We start from the raw sequence: 25,927 nt of genomic DNA on the forward strand, positions 1-25,927 counted from the left end.
TTATTATTGTTAAAAGTATTTATTTATTAAGTATATACTATTTTTTTAATCAAAGATGTTAAATATAATTGAACTATTTAACAATATATGTAATTAATCATTTTGACGGTTATCCCATATTCCCAGAACAGTAGCCAGTAGCCCTTGTTTTTAACACGGACTCTAGATTACAATCAATATACACTCCGTGTTTTTAACGGATAAGATAGGGACCACCGCAGCCGGTCGCTAATTAATTCACTATGTAGACTACCGCTATCGTTGTTCTTAGTGGAGATGGTAGGGGTAAATTAAAAAAGGGTTAAACTAGGCCTTTAAGTGTATTTTCAAAATCGCATATTTTCAAAAATAAAAAATAAATCCACAATAAAGGAGCGAACTAGGAAATCAGAGCATCCAATGTATGGCTATCAATGTACAAACTCTATTTTAAATGAAAGGATACGAAAAGCGAGTAAGCATGCTAATATCTTAATGTTTACGCGATAAAAACTACGATTCCTTAACATTTAACAGCGTGAACAGCTTGCATTATTTATACAGATTGTTAAATCAACACTTTATGTACATACCGGGTATTGGAACGTGATAGTCAAGATGGCGACGTCAACGCCGAGACAGTAATTTTATAATAAAAGCGTGATCAATGTTTGCATTAAACTCACGCGTGGTCCGTTAATATTATATTTCTATTTACTATGAAATCATAAAGATAAGTGGGCTGCTAGTTTTCGCTGATTTCGTTGGTTGTCCAATCTACCAATTGAAATCAAACACATCGGAAATTGACTGACGCAAATATCTTTTTTGTAGAATGAGAAATTCACATATGTACGTGTCCATGAAAAGTCATTTTTTTCTTCAAACTACAACAACTAAAACTTACACGAAATTACAATCCTACGAAGATGAATTTGCAGTATGTTTGTAATAGAAAATTAAATAAAACTGACACTTTATATTCCCATGTAAAGATCGACAGATGCTTTCCTTTTCTTTCCCTGACATATTTCATGAGAGTACTAGCAATGGAAAGATCAAAGGACTAGCTTGCAGTAGTGCGTTTCCATGTAACACAGTGTATAATGAATTCGATAACATAGTGTCTAATGAATTCGTTATAGATTGTGAACGACTTATCCGCCTAGTTTAGTATAATTTAAACATGTTCAACGGTGGAAAAGTGGTCTTAGTATTATTCTATACCAGTATAATATACATGTTCAACGGGGGAATTAATGGACTATTAGTATTACTAGATTTTCGATTTATATAACAGACACTTATAACAGTGTTAATATTTTAGCATTTATGAGTTAATATTCTACTGATTAAATTGCGTCTGACGAAAATATATTAAACATGTTCAGTAATTTTGTTAGTATGTGAGCCTTTTTGGCAAGCTTATGAAAGAATTTGCATTTCGAGTCTATTTATCGTGACATGTGAAAGAGCGTCCGATCTTTTTTTTAAATTCGAATAGGAATTACAATATTTTGACAACAAAGATGGAAAAAGGTCGCCGTGGTGTAATGGATATGGTGTCCGCCTTGCGACCGGGAGGTCATGGGTTCGATCCCCACCGTGGGAGCGTTCTTTAGATTTCCCCCAAAGACACCAAGTACTGGTTCTAGGCCCAGGAAACGGACTCGAGAGCGTTTATATAAGGCTTTCGACGCAATCGAGCTAAAATAAATAGGTTTAAACTAATTAAACTAAAGATGGAACTTTGGAAGATGATTTTGAAGTAAAGTTTTCTATTGCACCCGGTTTATCCATATTTAAATTGTGTAAATAACACTATAGTAGATAGCACTTTTCAAGTTCACTTCATGCATTTTCCCTTTAATTATGCATCTATATATTAATTTACTGGGGGACTAATATAATTTGTAATAATTTGTATATTTAACGATTACAAACGGCAGAGCTGGGTTTGTCGTCCATAATCGACCCTTTCCGTAGAACGGGTTTTGGGCCCAAGACCCTCGGACCGTTATATCGGCAGTGTGCCGATTATAGACGCTCGACCTAGCTCTACAGTGTGTTATTCTATAATTCTAACACTACATGAGTTAAAGAGGTGCGTTTTAAGAGGTCTGCTCTAGAGATAACACTTAATAAGATTAAACTTTTTTTTTTAAATTTATTTGCAGCTTAACGCAACAGCTACCATCGCTTTTTCGTGTGCAAAAATAATCGTCGCAATCACCGTGGTGCAATATATTTTAGATCTGTAAAAATACTTGAAAAACGTACTAAAATAGAATGCACAGCTGGCCTCGGGACAAGTATTGTTTTAGATTAAGAAAGATCACGTCTGATAGTAAACTAGTTCACATTGGTGTCTGATATTGAACATATGCTTTCCACTGTGACTATAAAAAATGATGTGATAGAACCCAGTCTCACCTTCAAAAGCGAGGTATATGATTATGTCATGTCAATAAATATCAAGCAACGTGATAGAAATAAAGTGTGTGCGTGTGCGTGAGGCAAGTGTAAAACCCGTTTGAAGCGACTTGGATGGGCAAATCAATTTTCAAGTGTAATGCACAGTAAATTATTATTACTATTATTCACATTAGGTCGATTCCCCCGTGCATTAAGCTGTGCATTTTTCTCATCAGTTATTGCGCCATCCATGCTCACTGACAATACAAGTGGTTGGTTTACTCATCGTCTTATTAATATTTTATAAAAAATCTCCAGACCTGTCTCTAAGGGCGGCATTATTTGTCTGATGGATACGACACAAATAACAGATACCAAATACATATTACATATAAATTAAATGAGGATTGATACAGTAAATATTTTTTACAAAGATATTTTATACGGATTAAGGAACTAACCCTAACCCTTACCCTAACCCAAACCCTAACCCTAACCCTTCGTGGGCGGTGTTAACACCACACTTTCCATTGTGCAATTTCTCTTTGGGTGATGAATCTATTTGGAATACACTCTTCTCGTGTCTCTAAAGATCGATAATGCCAAAACACTTTGATCAGATTTTCGACGAAAAAAAATCATGAGAGCGAAATAAATAATATGAGTCGCGTTCTGAGAAAACTAGGCATAATGCATGTTCGCAAAATGTCGTCTCAGATTAGCATGTGCAGTCCGCACATGCTAATCAGGGACGACACTTTCCGCTTTTATGACATTTTTCGTTTAAATGAAGTCTCTTCTTAGCAAAAATCCAATTTAGGCGGAAAGTGTCGTCCCTGATTAGCCTGTGCGGACCGCAATTTATCCAATTTAGGTCGAGTCCCTCGTCCAAAAATTCAATTAAGGCTAATCTGGGACGACACTTTACGCACATGCATTAAGCCCAGTTTCCTCAGAACACGACTCATATATATATTGATTCCTATTTCGATTTAATCAAAGGGTAATAGTCATAGCAATGTAAAAAAAACGTTTGCTTCCATATAAATTTACGTTTGTTTGCTAAACATATTCAAAGCACATATAAACATTTATCAAGCAAACAAACGTTCAGCCCCACACATTCCAATGGCACTGTCTATCATTACCAACGGAAATAGATAACCAGCGAAGCGAAATTAAACATCACGCAAGAGGTAGTGCTCGTGAAAAGAATAAGTTTTACCATTTTTATCGCGAACGTTTTTAAAAAACTGTGCGACAAATAAATAGTGGACATATCAAAGTTATATCGTAAGTAGTTGGGAGTTCTTTATAAATACATTCGAGTGTTGAAATAGATCAATTATCAGCTACCTGGTACCGAAAATTAAGTTCATTGGGACATCTTTTTTCCTTTTTTCCGAGGAAAATATAATAATTTTGCCGAATTTTTCAATGGTGTGCAAATAGAATTATAGAAACTATCGGTTTTTGCCAGCTTCAGCCCAAACATAAAGTTAGTATGCAAATGTTTGGCTAAAATATAAACTTTGTTGTGTACGGAGAATAGAACCTGACGTGTACGGCGTATAGCAAAATAAAATTAAATTCTTTACGGCAAATAGTTTTGAGTTTGTAAGGGAAAATAAATGAAAATTTCGCAAATACGTGACCATCTTGGTATAAAACAAATAAATACACTTATATTCTTTACGATGAGACCGTTTATGGGCAAAGAATACGTCTGATGCATTGTTGATATTTTAAAAAATGCTTTGTTTTACGGGCACCTGCAACATAGAGAATAACAGGTTACTGTCCGATCTTTTTGTAATAAATCAGGCAAGGCTTAGAATAATATATCGGCGAGGCTCGCCGAGCTGTTATTTTATTCGTGCCGAGCCTGATATATTACAAAAAGATCAGACACTAACCTGTTTTCCTGTTTATCATACCTTTACGTCCCAGATTTTAAAGAAATAAAGAAAAAATCGCTTTAAACAGAAACACAGGTTACTGCCCGATCTTTTTGTAATATATCAGGCTATTTATACTATTCACCTTACACGACTTTTGCCATAAACAACTATTCGCCGTACGCTACAGTTATTTTAATTTAATAGATTTCCACGAACAATAATCAAACCAATACAAGAAATAGCGTTTAGATGGTATATATTGCCTTTATAAGAATAGGAAATCAACTCCATACCCGATGGCAAACCATGTAATCGTGAAAGAAAAGCTGCTTTCTTCGAGAAGTTCCAATTTCAACCCGGTACAAAGCAGTCATAAATTTGTGTAAATAACGCTTCATCAATACCAATTGCAAGATAGATACACATTTTTAAACATATTTATCTTTCTGTTAGATGCCTAACACGCACTGGAGCGAGTTATTATTAGATATTTTAAGTAAATGCTGACTGCACTCCCTGGTTTGTTTGTTTACTTTCGCTGGTAATCTATTTCCGGTGGTGATGATAGACAGTGAATGGGTCGCCTGGCCTGTTGACTGAATTGCTGTATTGTGACATACATATCTGGCCTCAACGGCGTTATCTTAAAACCTTTATCTTCGGCCAATGAGTACCGATGCAATTTCATTTGTGTTACAGTGAAATACGTAGTCGGACTCGATGGATTGTAAGGATTATGACAGGTAAAAGCTGTTTTTCGTTGCTGAAATCTTTGCTTTTAATTTCAGTTTTTTTTGTGTTCAGTTTTGCCACATGATTGACTTGAAATAAATTTGTAATTCCAATAGCCTGCAGCACTCACAGCCTCGTTCTTTTATATCTAAAGTTAAATTTAATAATCTAATTTAATTCTCCAGCTATATTGAGTTCAACAATACAGATGGTTTAATATATTTCTCTTCACAGTTTTTATTTCTGAATTAAATGATTTATTGAAAAATTGAACAATTAATTCGGAACATTTATTTTAATTAATGATTGTATGGATACGTATTTGTCTTAGACAAGTGCGAAATGCCAGATAACCATTTTGTTCACGCACAAGTTACTTTCAACCGCTTTCAATTTTATTGCTTACGGATAATTCTTCCCATTTGACTCGCTGTTCTCATTCCCCAAAATACAAAACTAAGCACATTCATATCATGATAGAACGTTGGATTGCTAGCATATTGCTGTTTTTCGGGGTTTACGTTGATAAGTTCTCTTTCAATGATTTAAATCGATGCTTAAAACGCGATGTAGCATAGAAATCTAGCATAGATAATCACATTGAAGTACACAATACTTCAAATTTTCAATACTGAATTCTGATAAGCTGGATTAATCTAATTGATATGAAACATATCATGACCGATTCGACTGGCGTTAGGATCAAATAGAATATTCGGTGATATTTTGCTTGGATTGGGAAAATTAGCGCGACAAACCATGATATTAGGAAAAATGAAACCTTAGAAAGTTGCCTGGCCATTATATTTTTCTGATCATTGGTGATTTAATTGTTGTTGGAAAAAAGCAGATAATTTCAATTAAATTGAATCACAAAAATAACCAGATAAAATTATCCTAAAAAATAACTTCGATTAGCATCTTCAATGTTCTCTTTACCAATCTAATATCATTACCAAGATAATATTTGGAGGTTATCAAAATCTAAACACTTATTACTTTTTTTGCAACTTTACGTGTTTGTTTCCGACTAAAATAATATTTTTTGCTTAATTTCTGTTTTAATAAACATATTTCCAAAAAACCTGGTAAAATAAAATAATTGTTCTGATCGGTACACTAGCTTAATATGTTAGTAATGTCCATGGGAAATCTCCAAAAGAGAGAACTGCATCTCCTGTATCTTATTGAGTTTATTGGAAAAGTTTGGCCATTTTGTTTGGAGAGGGGGGGGGGGGGGGGGGGGAGCGGAATTTAGTTCAAATTCTAGGGGAAAATCGTTCACCTTTTCAATAAGGAACCAAACGAATATGGATGCTAGTTTTGATGAAAAAAATCACGTATTCTCTAACGAAAAATGTATTAATTGTATCTTACAACTATAATTTTCGAGTTGCGATTTTGACGATGTACTTACACTAAGACATTGGAAGTGGAAATCTGGCATTTCTTCATAAACAGGTTACTAAACCACGACAGTGCTGTTAAAACAGAATGGAATTTCATATTATATAGTATTGATATTATATGGTCACAACAAATGTATATGTTGTAATACGGATTCAGGCCACACCCCTCCCGCCCCACGGTTCCGAGCCCCGAGCCTCCAACCACCGAAGCCATCAAAACAAACGCTCACTCATCCACCCTCTCGTTGCCCGTGGCAAAAGATCCCCGTATGACAATCGCAGGATCCGATCAACAATACATTTAGCGTACATCTTGGCGTTATCTTAAAACCTTCATCTTCGGCCCACGAGTAACGACGCTATTTCATTTGTGTAACAGTGAAAACCGTAGTTGGACACGATGGATTGTAATAATTATGATAGGTAAACGCCGCCTTTCGTTGCTGAAATCGTATTCTTTTTCATTTCAAACGTTCGCTTTGAGTTCAAGTTTTTTCAAGTGACTGAGTTTCACACAATTGTAACAACTTGTTAATTCCAATAGCGGGCAGTACTCGCAAAATTGTTCTTTTTAAATTTAAAGTTAAATGGAATAATCTATTTGAATTATACAGCTATTTTAAGGTCGAACATACAGATGGTTTGATTTTAAAATGATTCAAAGAACAATTGGACAATTAAGTTTGAGAAAATGAAATAAATGTTAGTAAAACGTTAAACGTAAATCTTTTTAATAAGGAAATAACCGAATATGGATGTTAGTTTTGATAAAAAAATCACTGATTCTCTAACGATAAATGCGTTTATTGTATTTTTCAACTGTTATTTTCGAGTTGCGATGCTGCAATGCAGTTACACTGTCATATTAAATCAATATGTAGTTCAGTGAAATGATGCTGATAAAGAAAATGATACATTAGATTATATTTGGAAAGGTGCCCATTACGGGTGCGCTACCTTAATAATTGTTAGCTCTTACAAAAAAATAACGTAAGGAAGTTACACTATATTCATGTGCGTATACATAGAGAATACTAGGTTAGCGTTGAATACAGAGAAGTTTATGTTGCTGAGGCTTAGAACGCCGGGAGCGCGAGCCTTGGCGAGCGCTTTCTCTGTATTCAACGCTAACCTAGTATTCTATTTATCCCCCCCCCCCCCTTTTTTTTTAACGTGACATTTAAAATAAATAGATCTAATAACCTTAACAATAATTTTAATTTATTCTTAAAAGTGCTTTAAATCTAACGAATGCAACCAAGCGTAGTGATATACAATGTATTTGTTCTGGTACGCAAAATAGTCTTTAAAAAAATCACACAAAAACTGTACAACGAGAAAAAACATCACCATATGCCTCGATTCAATTTTACGCAGCATGCACATTTTAATACATTACGACCGCGAAAGGAAGATTTTATTAATTTTATTTTCGAAAGAAAATGATCAAAATCAAATATGGCGGTGATTGCTCCTGACAAAATGATGTCGATGCCAACTTACACACAGAGTCGTTCTAAAGATAAATTGTCAAAAAACAACTCGCCTTATTTGTTCATGGACGCTGCAGATTTTGATGGCGTCTTGATCTAGCCTTCACATCCTTTAGTTTGCGATCCAAACACAAGATAATCCGTAAAACTTATATAAAGTTTTGAAACACTTGTTGCAAACGGGTTATTCTTACTGAATAGACTTTCTTTGATAAAATCACAAAGACAAAGTTTATTCATCAAAGAAAATACCCTTACGTTTACTTACTTCCAAAAGCAAAACGAAAAGACTACTGAACCAAAATACACACCATCAGTATGCTCTACACACACAAATTCACATCAAAATAGGCACGCTTATTCTGAAAATCAATAACACGAATTAGCTAGATCTACATGTAGATCTTAATCCTTCGTCTCACCGGTTCCATCCGAGGTAAGTAGTCCATACAATATGCACTTTTCATAATAACATCCACGAATCGATACATAGACACGAAAAAATTCGAGTCTTCAATGTTTTATTCCCAGACATCGCATACTTGTTTCGTGTACACCTAAAGTTTACTAAAGATGACATCACACAAACGACGCAATAAGTATGTCATTTTATGACGCAATCAATCAGCTGATTCATTTTACGGATGGCGAAAAATTATGTCCCGCGACTAGATTTAAAGGTTGTAGGTTGTATTTATAATTTTAAATCCAAAGTTTTCTCGACACTAGAGATTTCTTTCGAAAAATCATTCAGTGGTTGAATAATTTAAAAAGTAGTCCGTGCACGCGACAGGTATATCCCTAAGTGTTGGAGACAGGTTAGTATATTCCATAAGCTGATATACCTTCAATGTCGTGGTGAAAATGGGATAAAAATGTATATCATTACAACATCGAAGCGGCGAACATTGACCATGTTACAGTATGCAAAGACGCTATTATTCTAATCTGCTATTTCATTTGATTAACCGTATATGCCGGAACCTATATATACATCTGCAATAAACTTTTCCCTAAGATTTCTGTATTGCTTAAGTAAATATACACTGATATCGAATCGATTTACCGTGTAAATAATTAAAGAGGCCTCACCTTACCTCCCAATCTATACAAGGGGTTCTTATAAGCAGTGGCTTTTCATGTGTCCTCACCACACATCAGTTAATTTCAGAGGATTAAGTATATCAAAAGTCTTGGTTTCTAAAATAATTTATGCATCTGTAAGTTAAATTATACGTACGCATTGAATTCCCCTAGCCTTCTATCAGCGTATACGTCTTGAAATAGACAATCGCAGACATGAACGGTATTTATTCTAAAAGAAAAAAACGCGTCATTAAAATGTGTCATATTTAAGTACCGGTAAGAAACATTGATTGATTGATAACAAATGTTTTATATTACATATAAATGCAATAATAATAATAATACAATAATAATAATAATAATAATTATAATAATAATAATAATAATAATATTATTATTATTATTATTATTATTATTATTATTCATAATAATAAAAAAAATAATAATAATAATAATACTTATAATAATAATATTTTTATTTTTATTTTTTATTTTTATTATTTTTATTTTTTTATTATTAATTACACATACACAATCTATACATATTAAAAAATGTAATTAAAAAGCGGAATACGAATTTATATAATCGAACATTCAATGTATACATGTGCATTATTGTACTTATTCTTCCTTAAATAAATTGATACGAGCAGCGAAATATTATCTCTTAAGAACACGTGTTATCAATGTTTACGTTCAAGTCAAGTGTGTTCCGTGTCAGTATAGTCATTCATCTCACTGTAAAATAACTTAAATTTATGGGGAATTAATTTTCGTTGATTACATGGGTTGATCAATCCACGAATTTCATACAGACCCGTCGGAAAATGACCGACGCAGAGTCCTTATTTATGTCCAAAATAAAAAAATCCGTTATTGAACATGTCCATGACAAATATATATTTAACACGACGGGTATGCGAATACTCTGATAACAGATGGCACTTCGATAACAGAGAACAACAAAAGCCACGCTCGAGTTCTTCAGCTTCTTTGCATGTATGTTCTGTTCATTTGGTTTTAAGACACAGAAAATTGTTTGGTCGATTAATGGTACAATACTCCGTACTGCAAATTTCTGTAAGAAATATTCTAAATATAGAAATAAATATACTAGACATAATTTTTGAAATAAATTGATCCAATATAGAATGATGGGAGAGTCCACTAGGCATAAATGGGTTAAACCTGATCGTGTTGATGCACATGATCTATTTTTTTAGCAAAAATCTACCACTCTTCCGTTATTTTTTTCTTCCCAATAGAAAATGATACACCATTGATCAACTCGACCATGTGCCTTGTCAAAAAAATCTAATCTTTAGTCTTTATGATACAACTTTAAAAAAATGAGGAACTAACCTCTCGCGCGTGGCTATTGTTTTTTTCTGTTATTGAAGTGCCATCTGTTATTGAAGTATCAACATTACCAGCGTGTTTAAAGAACAATGACATGTCATGTCTACAATTATTAATGATTGTATAGTATTTATATTAAAGGAAATTAAATGGTGATACTTTATATGCACTTGATAAGATCGGCAAATGCTTTTCCTTTGTTTTCTTTCCCGACTTTTTACAACAATATTGTAACTGTAACGAAACGTTCAAAGGACTATCATGAAATAGTGCGTTCAAAGTCGTTGCCTTATAAAACTGTCTGATAAAAATCGATATTAATCGTGAACGACTGCATCAGTCAAGTTTAGTATAATGTTAATGTGTTCAAAGAAGAAAACAGTGGGGTGAATAAATCTACTTATCACATTGCATGTGCTTTAAATATAGCATCTGACAGAGCTGTTACTTCATACGATAATAATTAAACAAGTTCAGTCATTTTGTTAGTTAGCGAGCCGTGTTCGAGCCTACACAGGAATTTCATGGGCGAGTTTCGTACAAGATATTGTGAAATGTTACCGAGCGGCCGATCTTTATAGAGTTCTAATATCAATAATCAAGCTATAATATAGTAACAAAAAAGAAATTAACTGTACTATGTCTACCAATGTTTTAATTCGTGAAAACAATTCGGTAAAAAGCACTTTCAAAGTTATCTTTTCAGAGCATGAACTTTGAATAGCATACATATAATGTAGTTGATGGGGTCTCATGTTACTGCTTTATTGCATTAGTATTATCCGTTTGCATTAGACATGTAGTTCAGATATAGAAAGACAAAATCTGGCATTTCTTCATAAAAAGGTAACTACTCAACGACAGTGCTGTTACAACAGATTTGAATTTCATTTATTGTATTGATGTTTCAACAATAAGTTTTATTATAAAAAAATGTTATACAGTATATATAATGTAATTTATACAACATTGGATTTGTGTATGAACGTACAATATGAAACTGAAAAACACTAAACAAAGATTTTTTTGTCACTAATATATTAGATTCGTTTTTTGTTCTGTTTTTCTTTGACTGTTAAAATACAACTTCATACAAAAATTAAGATGGTTTTGCTTAAATTGGTTTGTTTTCTAACAGAAATTACGTCAGACGAGATACATCATAAGATGGCTTATCAGTTCCATGAAAATACAAGTACCAATATCTTGTTTGGTATCAGGGTCGTTGCGCCAAAGGCCATCGGGCCGTTGTATCGTCAGTCGACCTATGATAGACGTATGACCCAGTGACTGCCGCATGTTTTTCTTAAATTAAAAATAAAGCTCAGTTGAATTATCCGAAGGGATATTAAAAAATTATAACTCTCTGATTATACTCCTTTAATTGACGTTTCGGCATAATGCCTTCATCAAAACATTGGAAATTATATGTTAACTACATTTTTACGTCTTTTGACTGCACAATTTAAATAACAAAGAAAAATGTTTTTAAACGTCAAATGACGTTGTACATGATGACGTCATAATTGGCGTTATATAAAATGGCGCCAAAAAAATGTAAAAATTCGCCAAAAATGAAATGACGTTAAACACTTACATATTGTATCTTAATCCTATGTTAAATGTGTGCTTTATATATTTAATAAATTGATATTTTACAATAAAATATTCATCATCATATGTAATTATAATCTACCTTAACTTATTATCATAAATTAAATAGGGTAAACTTATTTAATGACTCTTATTATTTCAATCCATATCTATGTATAATATTCTAATGATATTTGATTAAATAATCATATATACTTGCTATTCTATATATCATATACACATTATGGACAAGATAAATTGCATAAAGTACTATTATTTTTACATTCATTTATGTTGATGATTAATATAAAATGTTTTTCACATATATTTTTTACAAGATAGTTTCCCGTAGCAGGACATCAAGTTGATTTTTTGTATTTAGTCCATTTGGTGATTGCGTTTGAAACTTCTTTATAAATTCCAATTCTTTAATAAGTCTGTAATAATGGGAACTGTCTCTTATTTGTGTTAACACTGATACACCCATATCCTGCACTGTGTGGCCAGCACCATTGAAATGTTCTGAGATTGGTTTCTCTCTTCGTAGTCGCACGTCAGCCTCGTGTTCTTTGGCACGTTCCTTTAATGATCTGCTTGTCTCTCCGACGTATACCATCTTTTGGCATTTAATACAAAATATACCGTACACCAAGTTATAAATGTTACAGTTCTGTTTTATTGCTTCGTTTGGAATGTCACTTTTTGGGTTGTTATGAAAACCTTTTTTCAACATTTTACAGACTATACAATTAGTCTTACACGATTGTGGTATTAGTTGAAAACGTTTGTTTATGTCTTTATTTGTTTTTCCATGAACTAAAATGTCACCGATATTCCTATCTCGTCTGTATGCAACTATTGGTACGTCTGGGAATATATTTTTCATTCTGTCTGATTTATATAGTTTGTCTGTATGTTTTCGAATTATTGAGTGGATATTTGGAAGGTTGTTAGAATAAGTTATAGCTAGTGGTACTCTCTTGTTGGCTGTTTTATTTGTTTCTTTCTTCTTAAGTAAGTCTTTCCTATTTAAATTATCAACTCGGGATAGCTCATGGTTTACAAATTTATTTGGATATCCTCTTTTTTGTAGATTCTGTTTTAGTTCTTTTTTACGATGTTTGTATTTGTTTTCGTCAGAACATATTCTTTTTAAACGTATTCCTAATCCATAGGGTATTGCTTTCTTCACATTTGTTGGATGGTTTGAGTCATATTGGACATATTGATGTTTATCGGTTGGCTTTGAGTATAAATCAGTTGTTATTTTATTATCTTCTAGTTGAATTTCAATTTCAATGGTGCTGGCCACACAGTGCAGGATATGGGTGTATCAGTGTTAACACAAATAAGAGACAGTTCCCATTATTACAGACTTATTAAAGAATTGGAATTTATAAAGAAGTTTCAAACGCAATCACCAAATGGACTAAATACAAAAAATCAACTTGATGTCCTGCTACGGGAAACTATCTTGTAAAAAATATATGTGAAAAACATTTTATATTAATCATCAACATAAATGAATGTAAAAATAATAGTACTTTATGCAATTTATCTTGTCCATAATGTGTATATGATATATAGAATAGCAAGTATATATGATTATTTAATCAAATATCATTAGAATATTATACATAGATATGGATTGAAATAATAAGAGTCATTAAATAAGTTTACCCTATTTAATTTATGATAATAAGTTAAGGTAGATTATAATTACATATGATGATGAATATTTTATTGTAAAATATCAATTTATTAAATATATAAAGCACACATTTAACATAGGATTAAGATACAATATGTAAGTGTTTAACGTCATTTCATTTTTGGCGAATTTTTACATTTTTTTGGCGCCATTTTATATAACGCCATTTATGACGTCATCATGTACAACGTCATTTGACGTTTAAAAACATTTTTCTTTGTTATTTAAATTGTGCAGTCAAAAGACGTAAAAATGTAGTTAACATATAATTTCCAATGTTTTGATAAAGGCATTATGCCGAAACGTCAATTAAAGGAGTATAATCAGAGAGTTAAAAATAAAGCTTACTCAATGACAACACTTTTTCATATTTCTCTTCAGCTTCAATTGCCGTTTTATCTGAAAAAAGGAAGAGTTTCGTACCAACATCTAAGAATATACAGTATGATACGCAATTGTTCCCGGGGCGAAACGATTTTTTTAACATTACATGATATCAATTTTGGTAACAGTTGGTAAGGACGCATGTTTATCTGATATTGAAAATATGCTTTCAACTGTAATAATTGAAAAGTATACGATATAATAAAGTATCACGACATAAATTGGTGTTTATGGTTATGCCATGTCAGTTTTTATCATGTAAGTTGACAGAAATAAATGGATTGTGTGTGTTTGTATTTCAAGTAAAAACTCGTTTCGAAACATTTCAAGCGTCTCCAATGCGAACATCAGTTTAAGTGTTATGAACAGTAAATTATTATTACTATGACGATTGTTTCACATTAAGCCGAATCCCCAGAGCATTAGGCCGTGTATCGCCCTCATCAGATATCTCGCTAACAATACCAGTGGTTCCTTTTATCATCGTCTTATGAATTTTTTATTTTATTTAACCCATTTATGCCTAGCGTCTAGAAAAAAGGCCTTGGCAAACAGCTTAGACCCAGACGAGACGCCGCATGACGCGGCGTCTCATCGGGGTCTACGCTGTTTGCTTAAAGGAATTTCTGTAAGAAGTATTCTTAATATAGAAATAAATATAATAGACATCCCTAATTTTGGAAATAAATTGATCCAATTTAGAAAGATGGGAGAGTCCACTAGGCATAAATGGGTTAGAATCTCCAGACCTAATCTCCATCGATAACGCAACAACACTTTGATCAGTAGTTCGAAGGAATACATTATCAACATGCGAGCGAAATAAAATATATAGATTCCTGTTCCGATAGAATAATCGGCGAGAAAAAAACAACAGCAAAATAACAAATAAGTATTAGTCAGATTGCGCCCATATAAATTTAATATGTTTAGCCAAATAAAGTAAATTCATATAAATGCATTTATCTTTTCAACGTATTTTCATCCAAAAACCTTTCGAATGTTTCGTGCAGCATTTTGACTGAAATGAAGCCGTTTCTAATCCTGTTGTATTGAAAGCTATATATGGCCACTTGGCCGTTCGTTATCTTAAAACTTTTATCTGCGGACCATGTGAGTTACGATGCAATTTCATTTGTGTAACTGTGAATTATGTAGTCAGACACGAAGGATAGTATTGATCATGGCAGGTAAATGATGCTTCTGTTATTGACATGGCTTGTTTCAAATTAAAACATTCGTTTTGTTTTAGAATTGTCAATGATTGTGTTTCAAACAATCGTTACACGATTATAATTTTAATAGCATGCATAACTTGCAAATCGTTTATTTTGTAATCTTAATTTTTAATCTTTAATCTTTTAAACTCAATATTTATTTAATTCTTTTATTATACCTGGAGGTCGACAATACAGATATTTTGATATATGTCGCGTTTAATATTTCTAAAATGAAATAAATCATTTAACAATTCGACAAGTGAGTGGAAACATTATTTCGAATTAATGATTTTATGGATTTTAATTGTCTAAGAACCTGCAGAAATGCCTTCTACCATTTTATTCACGGAACAAGTTACTTTCTTTCGCTTTAAGAGTAGTGCTTGTTGAAATGATTTACCCACTTTTAATGGTTGTTCTTATTTCTCAATAAACAAAACTTTGCATTTCATGATAGAAAATTGGATATCTTTAATTTTGCAACCTTTCGGGGCTAACGTTGATAATTTCTAGTTTACTGATTGAATACGATCAGTTTTAATCGGATTGAAGTACATTTACTTAAAGCTTTCATCACTTTATTCTGGTAAGTTTGGTTAAATTTAATAGAAGTTAGAGTTTATTTCATCATACATTAGGCTTTAAGCCATTGAATACACACATATTACAACAAAATATATACACAGATGGTCAATGACGTGCAGGTTTTAAACAGAACCTAGATCAAAGTCTTAATACAACAAGTTTGTATACACTTTATCGTATTTTTTTTTGTTTAGATATTAAGTAAACACATAAAAGTAAGGAAATGGAGTGAAACTATTGATAACATAAGTCAGCTCTCAATTTAAAAGCTTTAAAACAAAAAATGGATAGATTTCGTACTTTTTTCAATGTCAATCTGTAAGAGGTAAATAAACTGGATCATGTTTGTGTTCTTACAATAATATTTATTTATATACTTGTTACTTGAATAAATTAACATTGGCATTCCAGTAAAAATGAAATTCGTCATCAACAACGTTACAGTTTTTGCATGTTCTGTTTTGAAACGGTATCTTTTAATATGAAGCATTTCATGGCCGGTTCAAGGGGCGGTATATTGTAGAATTGTAGAGCATTGTAGAATACTCATTGATTTGTGTGTGTTGTTACAATTTTCAGGGGACAAGTTCATAACTTCACAACACAGTATATAGACTCTACATTTTATTTACACACTACGAGAATACATATATACACCAATAATGTTTATTTGTTAACTGTCTTCACAATCTAGGTAAAATCCATTCTCTCTCAAACTGCCACTAACTCTCTCCTACTACTTGTATCTTTACATCTCTACATTTCATTCTACTCTCTCCATGCTCCCTCAAAGACCCTGGCTTTTCATACAAATCTGCCCACCCTCCCATATTTGGATGTATGGACAGACACTGATAGGACCTAACATTTAATTGATCTTTATTATTGCAACTGTTGAAATATTTGACAAACTGACTTTGCAGAGCAACACACCAGACTAGACATTATTATGAAATGATGACCACATGGTATCCTGTTCTGATAACACATGTCCACCATGCCCCCATGGCATCAAACAAAGCAGTCTAAATTGAGTGCAGATATTAACTAGAAATGGCGCGGCAGAGGCCGACGCGCATCCCCACGCCGAATGTTTGACCTAGGTGTGCCCCAGGGTTGGTAATGGGGCCATGCATAGCTGAGATTGACCGTATTGTCATAAGAGAAGTTCATCATCAATAAGAAGTGAATTGGTGTAGAAATGAAGAAGTTATAGTAAAAGGCAATTTTGGGTGGGTGTGACATATGTGGGCAGGGCGCCCCAGGGTTGGTAATTGTGCCATGCATAGTTGAGATTGACCGTATTGTCATAAGAGAAGTTCAGTATCAATTTGAAGTGAATCGGTGTAGAAATGAAGAAATTATAGTAAAAGGCAATTTTGGGCGGGTGTGGTCTATGTGGGCGGGGCCCCAGGGTTGGTAATGGGGCCATGCATAGTTGAGATTGACCGTATTGTCATAAGAGAGGTTCAGTATCAATTTGAAGTGAATCGGTGTAGAAATGAAGAAATTATAGTAAAAGGCAATTTTGGGTGGGTGTGGTCTATGTGGGCGGGGCGCCCCAGGGTTGGTAATGGGGCCATGCATAGTTGAGATTGACTGTATTGTCATAAGAGAAGTTCAATATCAATTTGAAGAGAATCGGTGTAGAAATGAAGAAATTATAGTAAAGGCAATTTTGGGTGGGTGTGGTCTATGTGGGCGGGGCCCCAGGGTTGGTTATGGGGCCATGCATAGTTGAGATTGACCCTAATGTCATAAGAGAAGTTCAGTATCAATTTGAAGTGAATCCGTGTAGAAATGAAAAAATTATAGTAAATGGAATTTTTTGGTGGGTGTGGCCTATGTGGGCGGGCGCCCCAGGGTTGGGATTGGGGCCATGCATAGTTGAGATTGACCCTAATGTCATAACAAAAGTTCAGTATCAATTTGAAGTGAATCCGTGTAGAAATGAAAAAATTATAGTAAATGGAAATTTTTGGTGGGTGTGGCCTATGTGGGCGGGGCGCCCCAGGGTTGGGAATGGGGCCATGCATGGTTGAGATTGACCGTATTGTCATAAGAGAGGTCCAGTAGCAATTTGAAGTGAATCGGTGTAGAAATAAAGAAGTAAATGTAAAATAACCTAAAAAAATGAGTGATAATTTCTGACGCGGCCCCACCCCAACCGCTATAACTTTTGACCCAGGGGTCAGATCAAAATTCCAAATAGTGCAGGGTCGCACATATGCTCATAGCTACCATGTGTGTAAGTTTCAAGGTTCTAGTGCTTTTAGTGTAGGAGGAGATAGTGACCAGGACGGACGGACAGACAGACAGACAGACGGACGGACGGACGGACGGACGGACGGCGGAGATAACCACAATATCCCCACCTTTTTTTTCAAAAAGCGTGGGGATAAAAATTACAACACTCCCCTCACCTTAGCTTCTTAATTGTCCTCAATTAAGCCAAATAGTTGTATATATGACTAAACAGCCAGATTCACACTCACAACATGTTAAACCTTTATATCCAAACACTTTACATGAATGTAATATTACTTCACAATCTGCAGTTCAAATTAACTACAAGGCATATGTATTATTAATACTAAGCTTTGAAACCTTCTTCAAAACAAGGAATTTTACTATGAGATGATGATAACTTGCGATAATACATAACATTATATGAATCATCCATTTAAAATTACTTGAACACGATTAGAAACATTTTCCACAACAAGGAATATCACTTGTAAATACTACATAACATGACAAGAAATATCCATATACATTGACTTGTATTGCAAATAACTTTTCAATACAAAATTCACAGATTTATTCATCAATATAATGAATCATTAACAGTACTGTCCTTTTAATTTTCAAGAAACACATTCAAAGAAATAATATTCTTCTAAAACTTGATCTCCAACGCCATGCATTATATTTAAAACATAGTAAGTGTTTGATTATATGAAAACATGAATATACATTTTGTCATATGCAAAGTAAACACATTGTTTAATAGGCATATCCACAAACTCTTCTTTCATTATCCAACTTATTACTTGAAAGTCTTTATATTATGTTGCACGAATTCACACAATCACACATATCACTATCACACAAAAGTCCTAATATTCATCCGCGTTAAGTGCCTTACACTTATTACTTTAAATTAACATTAACGAATGTATAATTTAGGCACTACAAACTTGTAAAGTTCATAAAATCATAAGTAGCAGTCGTCCTGCTAAATTGTCCTGTGCGCCTTACTATTAAATGAGCATAAGTTTATATAACAAACAATGCTAAAAGAAATATGGCGCAAATGTTTGATTCTGAAAAGGAATTAATTACATGTGTGCATAATGGTAAAATCCACGAAAGTCTTCAAACACTCCAGATACACTATTTCATTCCAACAAATTAACACATCATATATGCCGGATGTCATCGGTTTGGAATCAAAACACACACATTAAAACTGAAAAAACACACATCCTATATATTCCATTTTTACAGTGGAGACAAACACATGATAAATTATCCAGATTCCTGTCCACTGATATGAAACGCATTGACAGGTTTCAATTCTGATCTGCAGGTTCAAATGTTTCCAGTAAGGTACATTGCGGCTAAAATATTTAAAAAGCATGGTCTGTAACCTACAAGTAAGCTGATATATAGTAATATAGCGAGAGGCAAAATACAAAACGAGATGCACAAAACTGATTCTTACCTGTATGTGTCATACTTATAACGGGTCATTAAATATTGAAATGGTCAGAACTAATTATTATGATGCCAGACAATTATGTGGTATTTCAGTATGGGCATTATGAATAACGCAACAATAAATTGAGGTACGCATCTAATCAGTTCATAGTAGTTCATGTCAACAATTAAATAAAGTGATTGTAACTGGGATATACTCTGAACATATATATGAGCCTCGCTCTGTGAAAAGAAAATGGGGTTTAATGTATGTGAGTTTAGTGTCGTCTCAGATTAGCATGTTTCCACACAGGATAAAAATAGACTAAACTTTCCGCCCAACCTGGATTTTCGTCAAGAAGAGTCTTCATTTAAAAATGCAAATGCAAAAATGCAAATGCATGTGTTTATAGTCTGATTACTATATACATATTCAATCGACTTTGACATTTGCCCCCCGATCACTGGGATATCAGTCGTCCGTTTACATTCGGCGCAGTATGCAGCCACGGAACATTGACTTTTATTCCTCACAGGTACCCATTTATACACCTGGGTAGAGAGAACAATACGATTAAGCGGAAAGTATTCTCCCTGATAAGCCTGTGCTGACAGGCACAGGCTAAGCTGTGACGACACTTTACGTACATGTATCAAACATGTATTTTCACAGGGCGAGACTTATATAGTGTAAAAGCAAAAGTTCCAAATATATAATTAGATGAATCGTCTTTGTAACAATAGAAAAAAGTTGTATTAATGTTAAAGAATCTCTCTCTGGATATGAATCATGTATAGTGAATATGTGTGAAACATGCATTTAACTATGCACTTGTATAGTTATATACCGGAAATAAGACAAGAGTCATCAAGTGTTGACTTAATATTGATAACTTCGTTTAGTATATATACTGATCACGATAAGATGTCCTCTGTAAAAAATGAAAGCGACATCATCCGGTAGTCCTACCTAAACGTAAAAATATCTGAAATGTGGTTATGACGGAGACACACGACGACGACCAACTACGACTACGACGACGACGACGACCGACGACGACGACGAAGACTGAACGAGATACGACGTACGACTAAGACGACGACACAAGACGACGCCACCACCACACCACCACACAACACCACCACACCACCAACCACCCCCACCCCCACCCCCACCCCCACCCCCACCCCCACCCCCACCCCCACCCCCACACCCCCACCCCACCACCCACACCACCACCACACCCACACCCCAAACACCCCCCACCCCCCCCACCCCCCCACCACCACCACACCACCACCACCACCACCACCACGCACCACCACCACACCACCATCCACCACCACCACCACCACCACCACCACCACCACCACCACACCACCACCACCACCACCACCCGCCCGCCGCCTCCGCCGCCACCACCACCACCACCACAAACCACCACCACCACCACCACCACCACCGCCACTACTACTACTACTACTACTACTACTACTACAACTACTACTACTATGTTAACGTGTATTTTCTTTTATAATTAACCAAAGTATGAAAAGTCATTGGTGATGAGGACACGTGAATATGCATTGTAAAACCGTTGTACGATTAAAGGCTTAGTAACAACGCGCAAGCATTTTTCGACATAAGGAAGTATTTTTATTCATGGGTATTAATTTCAACGAAGTCATTACCGATGAACAGCTTTTTCTAAGCATGCAAGTGTCATGTAGGAACAGATATCAGGTGGATAAATAATATCACTCAATCTGACGCACACATGTGTCACGGTACAGAACTTGGAGATGATTAGCTAAGTTATCGGCCCGGTAAGCTCGCTCAGTAGAACACTCTCCTTGTTAGCGAGATGTCCCGGTTTCGAATCCAGAACTGGCTTCACACTTTTCACCACCCAGCGATACACGCTCACACACTCATGGTAGTCAACTATTTTAGATGTAATTAACGGTTAAAAATTAGATGCTTTTAGAAACTATGGGGATTTGAATAAAACTTAGCTGCAATCGATTTTATGTTCCAGAATGTTCCCGTTATGATGAAGACTGACCATGTAACTCTGAAGGGCCATATACTGTTTCCGTTGTGTTGAAGACAGACCGTGTAACTCTGAAGGACCATATAATGTTTCCGTTGTGTTGAAGACAGACCGTGTAACTCTGAAGGACCATATACTGTTTCCGTTATGATGAAGACTGACCATGTAACTCTGAAGGGCCATATACTGTTTCCGTTGTGTTGAAGACAGACCGTGTAACTCTGAAGGACCATATAATGTTTCCGTTGTGTTGAAGACAGACCGTGTAACTCTGAAGGACCATATACTGTTTCCGTTGTGTTGAAGACAGACCGTGTAACTCTGAAGGACCATATACTGTTTCCGTTGTGTTGAAGACAGACCGTGTAACTCTGAAGGACCATATACTGTTTCCGTTGTGTTGAAGACAGACCGTGTAACTCTGAAGGACCATATACTGTTTCCGTTGTGTTGAAGACAGACCGTGTAACTCTGAAGGACCATATAATGTTTCCGTTGTGTTGAAGACAGACCGTGTAACTCTGAAGGACCATATACTGTTTCCGTTGTGTTGAAGACAGACCGTGTGACTCTGAAGGGCGATACACATTGGAATCATGAATTTCAACCTTCAGCGCACTAAGACCGTTTTCGCCATCATTGCCATATTTATGGGGTTGATTGTTGTATCACTGACCTACACGTGGCTTGATGTGCGGCGTCTTTCAGTTTTCCGGTTCGAGGTAGCAGCCGATAGATTTGCTAAAGTGCTAAATGGTAATTGGACTCAAAATCAGTTGTTCGATTTATTTAAAACAGAGAAGATGTTTGCAGCACATGACGTCACTTATAACCCTACAAAACAATATACCGTATCGTTACACCAACGCAATGTCACAAAAAGTGCATTTCTTAATGGTGCATCAATGAAGCTTGTAAGAGTCACTACAGTTGCCAATGGCACATCAATTCAGCCAATAAGATTTAACACTATCGAAAATGGCACATCAATGACGCCGATAAGAAGCACCACTATCGCTGTTCGTTCAAACCGAACATTCAACATCGACTTAAGTCGACTTTCCACAACAATGACGTCCGTAAAGGTGCCAATAAGGATAACAAGCACGCTGCCCTATGAGAACTCTGATGACAGGCCTGATGAGTGCTCTAACTGTTTTCCAATGGACTTTACCTCAATGATATCTCCAGATCGACTTTGTGACGGCGGCAGAGTCGACTTGTTAATAATTGTTTTATCATCTGTTACTAACAGGTTGGCCCGGGAATCAATCCGCTCCACATGGGGGTCACTTTGTAACTCAATGAATTCTATCATTCGCCTCGCCTTCGTCATCGGAAACAATTTGAACAAAAATGACAATTTCTTACTGTTGGAAGAGAGTGGAAAATTCAATGATATTATTCAAGCAGATTTTCGCGACACCTATGCAAATCTTACATATAAAACAATGACAGGATTAAAATGGAGCCATACGCATTGCTCAAATGCAAAATATGTTATGAAAACTGACGACGATATGTTTATTAATACCGAGGTGTTGCCTATTTTGTTACAAGCTGCTCCGAAAAGAAATTTCATGGGCGGTTTTTGTTGGGGACCAAGTTCCCCACATAGACATACTTCATCTAAGTGGTACGTGTCTATAAGACAGTATAGGAAACCTTTGTTCCCAGCCATGTGCAGCGGCACAGGGTACCTGTTGTCAACTGATGTCGTTGGCAATATTGTTAAAGTGTCAAGGAATATACCATTCTTTTATTTAGAGGATGTTTATGTCGCGATTTGTGTTAACAAATTTGGCGTATCGCCGGTCAATCTAGCAGGCTTTTCAAACATGTTTGTAAATTCTTCGCCATGTGAGTACAGAAATTCCGTTATAACATCACATCAATTACCGCCAGAGACGTTGACGCGATATTGGGCAGAATCAAGAACTTGTCCTCTATCGCCGTTGAGGCCGACGCAGGTTTTCCATAGTCGTGTAGTTTGATAGTCGACATATATTTAAACAGAATTTATCGACAGATAAGAATGTCACGGTACCGAGACTTGTTATATGACGTATAGGCGTTCCTGGTAGCTTTCTTTAAATAAAGAAATCGTGCAAACAAACGTTTACAAAAATGCTAAACTTGCTTTTCTCCTCAAAAGCGTCGGGCTCCGGTTTACATTGTTTAATGTGAGTGGAATGCAAGAGTGAATTCCACTTTGACAGAGCAGAATATCACGGTACCGGTCTTATATGTGACCGGTGATGTATGCGTGGTCATGTCAGCTCACTCGGTTAACCCATTTATGCCTAGTGGACTATCCCATTCTTCTAAATTGGATCAATTTATTTCTAAAGTTAGGAATGTCTAGTATATTTATTTCTATATTTGTAATATTTCTCACAGAAATTCCTTTTAGCAAACAGCGCAGACCCAGACACTAGGCATAAATGGGTACAGCACACGCCTTCATTGCGACAGGGCCTGGTTTCTTGTTTTGGAGCGGCTGAACACTTTCCACCGCCCGGTGATACTATGGTTTGTTTACCAAGTATTATTGTGCTCGAAATTATACTTACGTCAAATACTAAACTCTGAAAATGGAATGGGATTTTTAAGCCATTAGATGATAACAATGACGTATTTAAAAATGGTCAAGATAAAACGGATTTTTTAAACAAATATTTTTGTACAGTCCAAGGTCGTTCTATAGTGCCTTAAACATTATTTGCTGTATGCTGTTTGTATTTTACATTTTAAAGATTCTTTATATTTCAGTTGTTGTTTTTGTTTTTATTTGTAAAAACATCTTGAAAAGATATTGTGTCGATTAGAATGGTTATCAATTTATATAATAACCATTTTGATAATCAAGTAAAACAATTATTCGTTTTATTGCATATTTATCGGGGCATTTTAAAGATAGTCTCCACTATAAGTATTATCTAACAACGTATTGTAAAGATAAGTCTGTTCATTGTATAATCAATTGTTTTCTTGACTTGTATGTATGTAAATAAATGATTGAGTTCGAGTTCTGTTAATTATATCAAGTCTCGGTTTAGAATCAAACTAGCTGCTAATTTACAGATAATCAGGGATGAAACCCACATCATAGCTAGTTAATAGCCTGACAGAGTATTGTTCTATATCCAATACTATTACTTACGCTATTTTTGTTCTTTGTCAAATGAAAACGGGTTTCCTATCATGCTACAAATAAAACGTCCATATTTAGCTCCATTGGCTGGAAAGAAGATTTAATTTTCTATTGAACTGAACGAAATTCAAATCTGTATACATTTCACTTGCTACTTCATGTGAGCAAGCTATCTAGAGCTGTTGTTGTATATATTAATCACGTCAAACACAAATACAACGTTTATGGATTATATTAACAGCAGTGGGTACAAGTATTCTTCAAGAAGACTTCACTATTTTTGTTTCGTTCTAAACGATGTAGTGAAGTTAAAGTGTGTTTGTTGGTTATGTACATAATGTTTTCGTACAGCTGCAATAAATGCTTATATTCATTTAACTGCAACGGTATCTGCAATATTTTTTGAACGGACAATAGTAAAATCCGTGTTTTTGTCCATTGTAAGCAATAGATTGACAGAAAGTCGGAGGACTGACGGACGGACAGTTTATTACCGTCTCCCTTTCGTAATGGTTTACAATAAAGCACATTAACATATAACAATAATAGCATGTATGATGTGCAAAACCATTCAATATGAGTTTTGACAGAAATATAAGATTGTAAAACGTTAACAGAGCAAACTATAATTAAACCAGAACACATTTTCGAACCAGTGACCCCTGGAGTCCTGCCAGAGTCCTGAAGTAAAAACGCTTTAGCCTACTGAGCTATTCCGCCGAGTACACATGCTGAACGTATTTTATACCTTATATAAGCAATCTTTCTAGTTTCACAAAATTTAACGACAAAAACAGAACTCTCCAAATTATTCAATCGTTTCGCGTTGCAACGCTTTATAATTTTTAGGTTTTAAAATCGTCAAAAGATGCATATAATGGCTCTATTAGACCATGATAAATGTTCAGTATTACTGTTTCCTCACAAATATCATAACTAAAACGAAAATTTGCGAATCTGAAACAACTTTTTTCAATTTTGTCAATTTACCAAAGCGTGAAAAGATCCCTTTAAGTGTTATGACCAGTAAATTATTATTACTATGACGATTGTTTCACATTAAGCCGAATCCCCAGAGCATTAGGCCGTGTATCGCCCTCATCAGATATCTCGCTAACAATACCAGTGGTTCCTTTCATCATCGTCTTAT

The 25,927-nt window shown here is 34.8% G+C and overlaps 1 protein-coding gene across 3 annotated transcripts in view; it reads left to right on the top strand.

Annotated features, from left to right (window-relative positions):
* LOC127879762 (beta-1,3-galactosyltransferase 1-like) overlaps positions 1-24,651 on the top strand; it is a 34,415-nt gene extending 9,764 nt beyond the window's left edge. Inside the window, exons 1-2 of one of the 3 annotated variants that reach the window (XM_052426809.1) lie at positions 4,881-5,038; positions 21,609-24,651. In XM_052426809.1, coding sequence (XP_052282769.1) covers positions 22,220-23,617 — 1,398 coding nt within the window. In that variant the 5' untranslated portion in view covers positions 4,881-5,038; positions 21,609-22,219 and the 3' untranslated portion in view covers positions 23,618-24,651. Of the gene's footprint in view, positions 1-4,880; positions 5,039-15,130; positions 15,253-21,608 lie in introns of those variants that run through there. The other 2 variants (XM_052426810.1, XM_052426811.1) reach the window with 2 other exon arrangements.
* Positions 24,652-25,927: the final 1,276 nt, after the last annotated feature.

The sequence above is a fragment of the Dreissena polymorpha genome, chromosome 4, assembly GCF_020536995.1.
Source record: "Dreissena polymorpha isolate Duluth1 chromosome 4, UMN_Dpol_1.0, whole genome shotgun sequence".
NCBI lineage: Eukaryota > Metazoa > Mollusca > Bivalvia > Myida > Dreissenidae > Dreissena > Dreissena polymorpha.